A 12,730-nucleotide genomic window follows, 5' to 3' on the forward strand; every position below is an offset into this window, starting at 1 on the left:
GCCGGGGGCTCCTTGCTCAGTGATTTGTAGTGTGATGTGGCTAAAGGGGAGTGGTGAGATGGGCAAGTCCAGCAACCATAGTCATAAACGTGGCCTAGATTTTATCAACCCAACAAATCATGTTTCCCTACTGTGGAAATAACAAATGAATACAGAGAACCATTAACAAGGGAATGGCCATTGTGGTATTCCCCCTTCAGATACAAATTAAATGCAAAATATAACATGGACTTTAGTATGGCCCCTCGTTACAGTAGTTAACATTAAATTCAGATGATTTATTTAGTATTTCATTTCATATAAAGGTTGCACACAAAATAATAGGACCCATTTTTTAATGGATTGGCAGACGGTGGTAGATAATTGCTTAAAAGGGGTGACCAGTGAAAATGAGTGTCTGTGTACTCTGTTAAAGATTGCCTGAGGACGTTTTTGGCGTAAATAATAGATCACAAGACTCCTAATTCACTGAACGCCTTCGCCCCAAACAGTATCTCCACGATCCACGTCTCATGAGGACAGCCACTGGCTGTCAATTTTAATGGCATCCTCTCATCCCTCATTGCACCAGCCAGTCAGTCACAGAGCCCCGAGAGAGGAGCCCACAACCCTCATGGCATTTTCAGCCTAGCAATACAAAACATCTTCAATACTAAAGAGCGCAGAAACTCATTGGTATGTAGTAGTGTTTTCTTTACCTCATTAAATAGCAGATCTTCAGTCTCGTTCTTTGGCACTCATCTCCCTGGCAGTCACGGTATGTGGGGTTGTGTCAAGGACAGTTTAGCACTTTTCGGAGACGGTGTCCAAAGCCCTATTACAAATGGACACACATTCCACAACTCCAGCCCCCCCCCAACCCCCCCCCCCCCAAAAATACAACAATAAAACAGCGTCTTTCATGAGAAGCAGCTGTACATTTATCAGTTGGACGAAATGTCTCCTCTAATGAAGAATAACTGAAGTGTTCAAAGAGAAATGCACAGTGTGTGGAAATATAAAAACAATGAAAGGTCTGGCCATGTGATGGACCTCTCCACCAACGTATGTGCGCATTCTCTAAATAATTGTCACTTGCCAATGTTTTTCCTCCTTGAACTGTTGAAATATACAGGTAACTGCCACAATAAAGGAAACACTTGAGAAATAAGGGATACCAATGTATATTGAAAGCAGGTCCTTCCACACAGGTGTGGTTCCTGAGTTAATTAAGCAATTAACATCCCATCATGCTTAGGGTGATGTATAAAAAAATGCCCAGAATTTTGCAACTCTAACCATGGCTAGAGATCTCAGTGACTTTGAAAGAGGGGTCTCAAAAGGAGCATAATGGTGTGTGTGTGTGTGGGTTGACATATTTAACTATTTTCTGTTGGTTGACGTATTTAACTATAACTATTGTGGGGACAACTGGGGACATCTTGTTAGGCCCCACGGGGTCAAATGGTATTTCAAGGGGGTTTAGGGTTAAGGTTAGAATTAGTGTTAGGGTTAGCATTACGTTAGGGTTAGGGTTAGGAGCTAGGGTTATTTTTAGGGTTAGGAGCTAGGGTTATTTTTAGGGTCAGGGTTAGGAGCTAAGGTTAGTTTTAGGGTTAGGAGCTAGGGTTAGGTTTTTGGGTTAAGGTTATGGTTAGAGTACTCTTACATACGGTTTAGGGTTAGGTTTAGGGTTAGGGGTTAGGGAAAATAGGATTTTGAATGGGACTGAATTGTGTGTCCCCAAATGGTTAGCTGTACAAGATTGTGTGAGTGTGTGTGTGTGTGTGTGTGTGTGTGTGTGTGTGTGTGTGTGTGTGTGTGTGTGTGTGTGTGTGTGTGTGTGTGTGTGTGTGTGTGTGTGTGTGTGTGTGTATGCCTCAGTCACCAGATCTTATCCCAATTGAACACTTATGGGAGATTCTGGAGCGGCGCTTGAGACAGCGTTTTCCACCACCAACAAAACACCAAATTAAGGATTTTTATAGTGGAAGAATTGTGTTGCATGCCTCGAGTTCCAGACACTTGCAGAGTTTATTCCAAGGCGCATTCAAGCTGTTCTGGCTTGTGGTGGCCCAACGCCCTATTAAGACACTTCATGTTGGTGTTTCCTTTATTTTGGCAGTTACCTGTAGATCTTAGAAGTAGCTTTGGCGAGGCCTTGGGCAGGGAGCCAGGTCTAGAGCGTAGCCTGCCTACTATCACTTCCAAAAGGAACCCAGCTATTTCTCTGCCCAGGATATAGTCACAACCATGCAGCAGAGAAGACTAACCCCTGCCTTCTTTGTGGTACTATGAAACTCTCCCAGCATGGAGGGTCAGGATGGATGCTTATTGGATGTAAACATGACTGTAGAAAACACACACAATCAATTGGTCTCGCCTTCTCTCCAGAACACTGAAAGATATTCTCACGGGCTAACTCACAAACGTGGAGGCGATTCAATGAGATTTACATTAGGTGTAAGAGCTAAAAAATACATCTCAGCAACAGCTGAAGGACAACGATAAGTTCTGTATATTTTGTTGGGTTAATGCAAAAGCAAAAAGTGAGAGAAAGGGCAGAATAGTGCCTTTGTATTCTGTCACATAAAAGAGGCTCTCTGCTCTGGCTCTACTCTGAGGCAGCTTCATACCGCAAGATTTTCTGCAAACTGATCCCAGGTTAGATATTTGTAGCACTTTCCTTACGGTAAGGTTAGGATTGGAGGTAGGGTAACCGCTAATCTGATTATAGATCTGCAAATAGGGGAAACTTCCATCAGGTGCACTACAGCCATTACTCCATTTACATTACATTTACATTTAAGTCATTTAGCAGATGCTCTTATCCAGAGCGACTTACAAATTGGAAAGTTCATACATATTCATCCTGGTCCCCCCGTGGGGAATTGAACACTGGTCCCCCCGTGGGAATTGAACCCACAACCCTGGCGTTGCAAGCGCCATGCTCTACCAACTGAGCCACACGGGACCACTCCAACCAGCAGCAGGGAAAAGACGGGGTTCGTCAGTGGAGAGGCCTGACGCCAGGCATTGTAATATCTCAGGGTGTCTTTCCAGAAGCAAAGATATCAAACCACTTAGTGTCACGATCGTCATAATAACTGGACCAAAGCGCAGCGTGATCTGGGTTCCACATCTTTACTGCTATGTGAACCTCAAAGCAAAAGAAAACAATAAAAACAATAAACGAACAAACCGAAACGTGAAGCTACAATAGTGTTCACAGGCAACTATACATAGTCAAGATCCCACAAAGCACAAAGGGGAAATGGCTGCCTAAATATGATCCCCAATCAGATAAACAGCTGCCTCTGATTGGGTACCATACCAGGCCAACATAGAAATATAATTACCTAGATGACCCACCCTAGTCACACCCCAACCTAACCAACATAGAGAATAAAAAGCTCTCTATGGTCAGGGCGTAACACTTAGAGGTATGGAGTGTCCAGGAAAACACTGTCCAGGACCCTGCTAACTGTATCAGATTCCAATGCATAGTCAAGGCACACTAGGTAAAAATCATAAAGAGGAATGGAACGCTAATAGCTATCGATTCGATCCAGGTTGCTCTTCCTTTTGAAGCGGTTCTCTATCTCGAACGTTGCTCTCAAATGCATTTGCACTTAACACGTTTTATTCTTCCAGTAGTTTTGATAGGACAATCTGCCTTAACCCAGAGCTGTGCTAGAAATGACACAAACAGTTGACTGATATACTATCCCTCAAAATAAATTAGTATACTCAGATAAAGTCGGCAGGGAACACAGCATTCCATAGCGCCCATATAACAGTATATACTCTGCCATATCTAAACACAACCAGAAAGGCTTTAAATGGCGTATGACAACAGTTCTTTGTTGGTCTGGGGAGAATCCACATGGAAGGATATATCACGAGCAGCTTCCCGGCCAGCTCTGTGGACGTGACATACCAGCGGTGCATCAGCAGCAGGGTGCGAGGGAGCTGGTTGGACTGCAACTCCCCATTGTCATCTGTGGAGAGGGATCACACCACAGAAAAGGAACAATGAGAACATACCTACACTGAGTGTACAAAACATTATAAACACCGTCTCTTTCCATGACATAGACTGACCAGGTGAATGCAGGTGAACGCTATGATCCCTTATGGATGTCACCTGTGTAGCTGAAGTGGAGGAGACCGATTAAAGATGGATTTTTAAGCCTTGAGACATTTGAGACATGAATTGAAGTGCAATTCAGAGGGTGAATGGGCAAGGCAAAATATTGAAGTGCCTTTGAATGAGGTATGGTAGTAGATTCCAGGCACACCAGTTTGAGTGTATCAAGAGCTGCAACGCTGCTGGGTTTTACACGCTCAACAGTTTCCCGTGTGTATCAAGAATGGTCCACCACCCAATGGACATCCAGCCAACTTGACAGAAGTGTGGGAAGCATTGGAGTCAACACTGTCCAGCAACCCTGTTGAACGCTTTCGACACCTTGTAGAGCCCATGCCCAGTCTAATTGTGGCTGTTCTGATGGCAAAAGGGGGTGCAACTCAATATTAGAAAGACAATCCTAATGTTTTGTACACTCAGTGTATACTGTATGGATCACATCACACACCACTGAGATAGCTTCCCCACTGTGTTTCTGTGCCATACCAGGCAACTGCACCGCCCGCAACCGCAGGGCTCTCCAGAGGGTGGTGCGGTCCGCCCAAAGCATCACCGGGGCAAACTACCTGCTCTCCAGCACACCTACAGCACCCGATGTCACAGGAAGACCAAAAAGATAATCAAGGACAACAAACACCCGAGCCACTGCCTGTTCACCCCGCTATCATCCAGAAGGCGAGGTCAGTACAGGTGCATCAAAGCTGGGAACGAGAGACTGAAAAACAGCTTCTATCTCAAGGCCATCAGACTGTTAAATAGCCATCACTAGGCGGTTACCACCCGGTTACGTAACCCTGCACCTTAGAGGCTGCTGCCATATATATATATATATATATATATATATATATATATATATATATATATATATATATATATATATATATATAGACTTGAAGTCGCTAGCGACTTTAATAATGGAACACTAGTAACTTTAATAATGTTTACATATTTTTGCTTTACTCATCTCATATGTATATACTGTATTCTATTCTACTGTATTTTAGTCTGTGCCACTCCAACATTGCTCATCCTAATATTCTACACCTGCATTGCTTGCTGTTTGGGGTTTTAGGCTGGGTTTCTGTACAGCACTTTGAGATATCAGCTGATGTAAGAAGGACTATATAAATACATTTGATTTGATTTTGATTTGATATATTCCTTAATTCCATTATTTTACTTTTAGGTTGTGTGTATTGTTGTGAATTATTAGATATTACTGCACTGTTGGCGATAGAAACACAAGCATTCTGCTACACCCACGATAACATCTGCTAAACATGTGTATGTGACAAATAAATTGTAACATGATTTGATTGGTCACTCACCAAAAGCCTGAATGCAGGAATCCAGTAGCATGTTGAGGGGGGCTGCCTTCCCCAGCGTCGATGTTCCCATGGTCCCACAGGACGACTCCTCACAGCAGAGATGGGTTCACGCCCCCCGAGCGGGAGAACACATGGTACACCTCCACACCTGGAGGTCAGGGGTCAAAGCCTGCTCAAGAGCTCTCTGTGAGAAGAGGAGACACAGCCAGGCTAAACAAAGATGTCGTTTATTCATCAGCACACAATCATAATTGCTGTTCTAATTGTGAACACATACACAGTGAATTCACCAGGTGTATTTCCATGTACATTGCATATGACCACTACATGGATGCTATACTAGGTTTTTCAATAGACTACAGTGGCTAGTGAAAAAAGCCAGTTCAGTGCATTCCTCCAGCATCATACTCCTCTCCTCCACATCTGCAGGAGTTGGACCGTCTTCTGAGAACTCCCATAGCAGCCATCAATGTTTTATGACTTTCTGATGTGCTCAGTGCGTGATTCCACCAAAACAGCTTATGATTCCATACAAATTGCGTAATACTCTTCAGGCCCAGTGAGCCAGACAAGACTACCATGGCCTGGTTGGGGACTGGGTTTATGTAATCTGGATACTGTGGTTTCTCTCTGTCTGAAGAATATCAGTGATTGTCAGTTCGTATAGTATCGCCACTGATGCCAACACAAAGTTAAGAAAAGTACAGACAAGGTCATTTTAAAATGTTATTCTAGGGTTATAGATTTCCAGATTAGATTTTACAACACAACAATAAAGGTTGATATAGCAGAGCGAGTTGTCTGTAGTGATGACATTAGAGGTGGCGTCATCCAAAGGTTTGGTTGGTGGTTATGGAAACCGTGGCTGATTTGGATTGGTTGCAGTGGCGGTGCGTGGGTAAAATCCCTGAGGAAGCCAAGCCAATAAAAAAGCCATATTACAAACTATATTGTGATAATTGCGTTGTTTGTTCTATAACCCATTGGTTCATACACCACCGTGATATACATTAAGACCGGGACAACAAAAAGACAACAGTCACACAGTGGTGGAATAAATTCAACTACACGTGTGTTTGATTCATTACTAAAGCAGAGAGCAACATCTGTCCAGTGAAGTCCCCAAAGCAAACATTGCATGTAACAAACAGTTATATGACCTGCAAAATGGTCAAGCAAGTTGTTTTCGACAGTTTACTAAACAACTACTGATTTAGAACCACAGAGTTACCGCAAGTCAGCACAAAGACAACAGGAGTGCTGCCTCCACTACTCCCGAACCATTTCAATTGAAACATTTAAACATCATCAAATCAACAAGGCTATATATATGCATAGTTTAATACTCTGAAAACCAACTTAAAGATGCCAAAAACTATTTATGTTGTTAAATAACATGTGGCTGTCCATGGTACTGATTTCTGTCTGTGTGTGTGTGTGTGTGTGTGTGTGTGTGTGTGTGTGTGTGTGTGTGTGTGTGTGTGTGCGTGCATGCGTGCGTGCTTGCAAATATTATAATTTTTTGACTCACCCTACATGCATACTAGTTCAACGACAATGCCATCCTCCTCTCTTTCATGTTGGCAAAACGGTCAATGGTTCTGTCATACAATGCACTTTTAGTTTTTGTTGTCATAGGTTACCTAGATAAAATGCTTGCTTGCCTGACTTCCTCACATGAGCAACATTGAATCAACTACGTTAGCTAGCTAATTAACGTGTGCCTAAAAGGGCTAGGCTGCATATTGAACTTCCACCGTCTCAGACCAGTGGCACAACATATTAATTTATGGTTAGATCAGAATCGCTGTCATAATTATTTGTACAAGCCAATAATTTTGTCCAAATCCCATCTCCATCCATGGCTTAGGAAAGGGCTAATTTAGCAAGCTAGATACAGCAGGACATCAACACAATCAGACCAGAAATAAAAATGACGTTTGCTTAGAATGTGATTTGATTGGTGAGGCGCAAAATCCAAACTGGCCTCCAAACAGACCAGAAATGAAAATTACGTTTTGCTTAGGATGTGATTTGATTGGTGTGAAGCCAAATCCAAACTGGCCTTCAAAAAGACCAGAAATGGCTTCCCTTGGTGAGCATTTTTCTGCACCAGGACAACCCGCAGTTGAGCTCAGCTCAACGCTGATTGGCTAATTATTGGTGGGGGTTAGGGTCAGGAGTGGTGTGTGTGTGTGTGTGTGTGTGTGTGCGTGCGTGCGTGCATGCGTGCGTGCGTGCGTGCGTGCCAGCGTGCGTGACACATGCTTTTTCTGGAAATGAAATCAAGCCCTTGTCCCTTGACTGTAAGGTGATTAGTGAGCTCTCTCTAGCTGCAGACGGAGCTGATAAGATCTTAAAGGATGGCCATAGAATGGATGTGTTACCGTACTGACTAGTACGTGTCCTTCAACTCCGATTCATCTTCGTTAATATTAAGATGGATGATGTCCATGGCCTTGACTGAAGGCGACCTTTCTTAATTAAGGCTCGGCGACAAACATACGTAAATCAAGGCCTAGTCTCGGATTGCCTTGGTGCGAACATTAATCAACTCTGCCGTGGAGATTCATGTCAAGCTACCTACTTCAATCCCATCTCAAGCCTCCTGCCTATCACAGTTTCAGGTGCATTTGAAATATAACAAACTGATGTACACTAGTTCCGTGATTAAGTCGCTCTGGATGAGAGCGTCTGCTAAATGAAATGTGAAATGTTCTACAACATACAGTATATATTGCATTTGAATAGTAGCATACTGCATGCATATTGATATATTGATAAATACATATTATGTCAATAGCCTATGCAAAGGGAAGAGCAAATGCGTGAGGAAGATTTGATCAACATTCAACTCAGTGGAAATATGTGAATCTGTTACGTTATTACCTAGCCAATAGCCTATCACTGCACTGCAACAAAACAGCAGATGCTTAGAGCCGAACTGGACATCATGACAGATATGCCCAAGCTTGTCAATCTCAAGCAATTACAGTTGATTAATAAGCATAAAGGCACTAACAGCAGCCCTCCTAACAGATAAGAGGTTGATCATGCACCACTGTTTTCCATCATGATCTGCGACATGATCTCCACCTCAATGACTTTGAAGCAATTACAAGAGCCATAACAATTGGTCTAAAATCCTACTAATTTCTACCCCTTATTCTGGGTATTTCACCTCCAACTCCCTGTGCAGTCAGTCACACAGTCTGCCTTTGTGTAGCTCCGCACAGAGCCAGAGTGCAGACAAATGCCGAAAGCCAAGCAGCCTTGGAGTGTCACACTTCAATCAGCTGAGAGGAGCACTGATAAACGAACAACCAAAGGTCTCCAGCTCAGCTACTGCTTTGACTCCAGGTTCACCATACATTTTGTGCTCAAAGCATACAGTGAGCTATTTGGTCAATACAGTTGTAAACACAGAGTTGTACAGTAGCATCCTGAATGACATAATTAGTCAATGCTGTAGATGTTGTTCTGACCCCACAGTGCAGAGGGACAGACAGAACCAACATAATCATCAGCTGTCAACTGGAAACTGCATGTTTGTCCACAAGCATGTCCAGTCAAAATGGTTCTACCTGGAACCAACAAGGGTTCTTCAAAGGGTTCTCCTATAGGGACTGCCAAATAACCATTTTAGGTTCTAGATAGACTAACCACAGTAGCCCTGTGGTTAGAGTGTTCGCCCTGAAAGGTTGGGAGTTTGACCCCAGGTGGAGTCATACAAAAGGTCATAAAAATGGGACCTGATGAGTCTCTCCTTGGCTCTCAGCGCTAAGGAGTTAGATTGGGGGCAAGGCCCTGCGATAGACTAGCGTCCTGTCCAGGGGGTGTACTTGTACATCAAGCTGCCTCATACTACAGAAACAGGCTATTAACCGTTCTAGCTCACACAAGCCAAGGCTCGTTCAAGGCTACTTACTTACTTTATGGCAACACGAATGTTTGCAACACCTCAATTTGGTATATCCAATAGGTCCTCGCATTTATACTTCCACAAATACAGCAGGTAGCGTATAGGTAATGTTATTGCACCGACTACTGTATCTTACATGCCGTAGTTACATGACACCAAATGACTGTTGAGTTTGTTGTCCAGGGGTAAACGTCCCTTATGTGTCTTCTACATATACCCATGACACTGTTGGTCTTTGAATAGTTAAGACCACCCTGTGGGTGCTTAGATAACATTCTGCATGTCAAAGAGCCTTTAGCTCTGAACTCTGATTAACAGAATGAAATGTGAGCAGAATGTTTTGGCAGAGCAGTATGCTGTCTCAGGGATGTGCTAAAAGACATCTACTAAAAATGACCACAAAAATACCTTCTACAATTTCTCCTCAACCAAAAAAACCTTCCACAACCTCTCTAAATCAAACATCTTCTCCAACCAGAGAGAGACATCACGGTTAGCCACGCAGGGCAGTGATGTCCTGCACACGGCTCCCCGCGTGAAGAGTCTTCTGCCTTGAGCCTGAGGAGGACCTGGATCAGTAAATTGATTAATTGTACATGATGTGGTAATCATGGCAGGCAACTCCAGCCCTACTCTCCACAGGGACACTCCAAAGCTTGACCCCTTCTATCACCCTTTAGTCACTCCCCTGGTCCAGAGCTGATAGGAGCGGATGGATGGAAGCAATATGACGGAAACTACTTAGATATGGGTACCTTAGTACTATAGCAGTACTTAGTACTATAAGGTACTACTGCATATGAAAATGGAAGTGAATGAGGGCAGACGGGAGGTACAGTAAGTGAAAACATTTCTCTGTTGAAAAGCAGCCTTGCTTGACTCAGTATCACTATTTTATAATGCCATCCACAACACAAGTGAACCATAGATAAATAAGAGGGAAGGAAGCTTGTTCTGAAAATGTCAATTCGAAGTGAACAGAATTCCTCCCTGTATTAAAGAAGCGCAGAAGCCGAAACGGATCTTGAAGGAAAGGGTCATATGTTATTTATAATCTGCCGTTTTCATGTTTGACTCATTTCCTATACGCCTCATCAATATTTGATTGATTGTTTGGATGTGGATGTACATGTACGTGTGTAGGCTCCTGCTCCAAGGACGGAAACAGAACGCCTGTAGAGCTACAGTTAGATGTTGCTTGTTTAAAGGACCCCAAAGTCACTATTTGTATCACAACCCAAGGCAGGGAGCTTGTTTGCAAATAAAATATTCCTTGGTGGATTCAAGGCCTTGGCAGTTTAGTAAACAAACCAGTTCTGTTTATCAGAGAGCTGTGAGGGTTTTCCTAATCCTACTGACATGGATCCCTATTTACTGTTCATTTCGATTGTTTATTTCACTTTTGTACATTATCTACCTCACTTGCTTTGGCAATATGTTTCCCATGCCAATAAAGCCCCTTGAATTGAATTGAATGGATCCCATACTATTGGCCTTGGGTGCAAATGCTATATATTTCTTGCCACTCATGTTCATATTTCAAGAAAGTGTGTCATGTCTCCTTCTGTTTGTCACAGATTGACAGCAGGTTATCTGTCTGTTTTCCAGGAAGCTTTACCCTTGAGACCACTCTCTATACAGCTTTAAAACACTTAAATGGTCACTATAGGCAATCCCACAGCTAAACTGCTATATGAGTGTGGGCGCATTTGGGGGTAAACATTGGAGTAATAAGGAAAATTACAATTTCAACACAAAGGGTGTCCTCATGTAGCAGCTTTGAGAGCACTATAGAAATACGTAACAGTTTTATATTATTTGTTATTATCAGGAGGATAGGATGAATCCGGTAAAGTAACCTCAATACACACACACCTCTACAATCCCACATGTTCTGACAACTACCCCCATCACCATTGCCTGACCCCCACTCTATTGATACCAACACCTCTACACAACCCAATCATGTATCTGAGGTGCCTGAGGTTACTGGCTAAGGTAATAACAGCAACTGATGACAACACAGCAACAAGCCCATGTGTACACATTAAAACACATTTGGGCCGGGATTCCATGCTGGACAGTTACACCCTCTAGATCATCATTATAATTGCCATCTAAAATAATTGACAGGGGGGCACCATTGACTTATGTCATCAAAATGTTTCTTAAAATAAATACATATTATTTTATAAGACTATCTGTCAAATCATTTGTATACACGGAGGGACCTGGAAACGCAGACACAGTGGATGGATGAATCAAAGTTTAGCAGGTGTTACAATGGTGCAGCAAGATGCTTCTGTTATTAGATCCTAACAATGCAGTCAAACGTCAAACAGCAAAAATGTAAAGAAAAACAGCAAAAAAGAAAGGCAAGAAATAATGGCGGGATGAATCCAATTAACAACTCAAATAGCACTGTAGCAATATAAAAATGCACTCTATACGTATGTACACCAGGGGAATATTCACAAGATAAACTAAGAATATGTACAGCAGTAGATATATTAGAGTGACCTATGTCAAGAGTAAATAATTATGCGGTGTGAATAGGGCAGTGGTGGTCACGAAATTTCGTCAGATGGTGATTGTCAAGCAAATAACTGTAATTGACCGTAATTAATATAAACACATTTAGCATCTTCTGGCTTCCACACATAGCCTACAAGCCACTGATGCAGACCTTTAGATCTACATTTTAAAAAGTCTAATAAATCCATGTTATATAGCCTATACCATTATTTATTTTGGACAGGTCTAAAGAAACATGATAGGAAGAAAATGTAATCTATTTCAGACTATATGTTTTGATTTTTAATACATTCTAAGGCTGCATGATGTGACTCTAATGATGATTTGAAAAAAGTTGCATGAAAGGCATGAGCTCTGCTTTGTTGTTTTGTGCAAGCTGTACACACTTCATCAGTCTCTCATTCACAATTTGACAAGTACTTGATAATGCCTCGAATTTCCCAGCGGCATCCCCTTTGTGTGGCCGTAAATTCCCCCCAAAAATCCATGCCTTTTGCCGGCCAGTGGCTGTTGTGCCCTTGGGCTGAATATAATAGTTATAATTCCCTTCTCCATGCGTGCTGCTTGCTCCGAAGCACCTCTCACTCACATGTCTCTCTGTCACATGATCGGGTCTTTCTCACAGGCTAAGTGAAAACAGACACATCAGGGATGCAACTGCACACGTCCTTATCCAATTCCGAAGCGCATATTGAAGATGTTGGAAGAACGGTCCACATTTACTTTTTGTCAGCCAACAAGATGAGTAGGCCTAATGAACAGCAAAAGCACAAGCCCACGTCAATGTACTATCCCCCATAGTACAAAAGTTGACCT

At 42.6% G+C, this 12,730-nt stretch overlaps 1 protein-coding gene across 1 annotated transcript in view; it reads right to left on the minus strand.

The window, feature by feature from the left end:
- The window catches only part of LOC129851263 (ras guanyl-releasing protein 3-like), a 53,718-nt gene that overhangs the window by 24,199 nt on the left and 16,789 nt on the right, over positions 1 to 12,730 (minus strand). Inside the window, exons 2-4 of the mRNA XM_055917682.1 lie at positions 5,458 to 5,641; positions 3,878 to 3,980; positions 699 to 761 (exon numbers count right to left, since the gene is read on the minus strand). Of these exons, the coding sequence (XP_055773657.1) occupies positions 699 to 761; positions 3,878 to 3,980; positions 5,458 to 5,527 (236 nt within the window). The 5' untranslated portion in view covers positions 5,528 to 5,641. The remainder of the gene's footprint in view (positions 1 to 698; positions 762 to 3,877; positions 3,981 to 5,457; positions 5,642 to 12,730) is intronic.

This window comes from Salvelinus fontinalis, chromosome 1 (assembly GCF_029448725.1).
Source record: "Salvelinus fontinalis isolate EN_2023a chromosome 1, ASM2944872v1, whole genome shotgun sequence".
Classification (NCBI taxonomy): Eukaryota; Metazoa; Chordata; class Actinopteri; order Salmoniformes; family Salmonidae; genus Salvelinus; species Salvelinus fontinalis.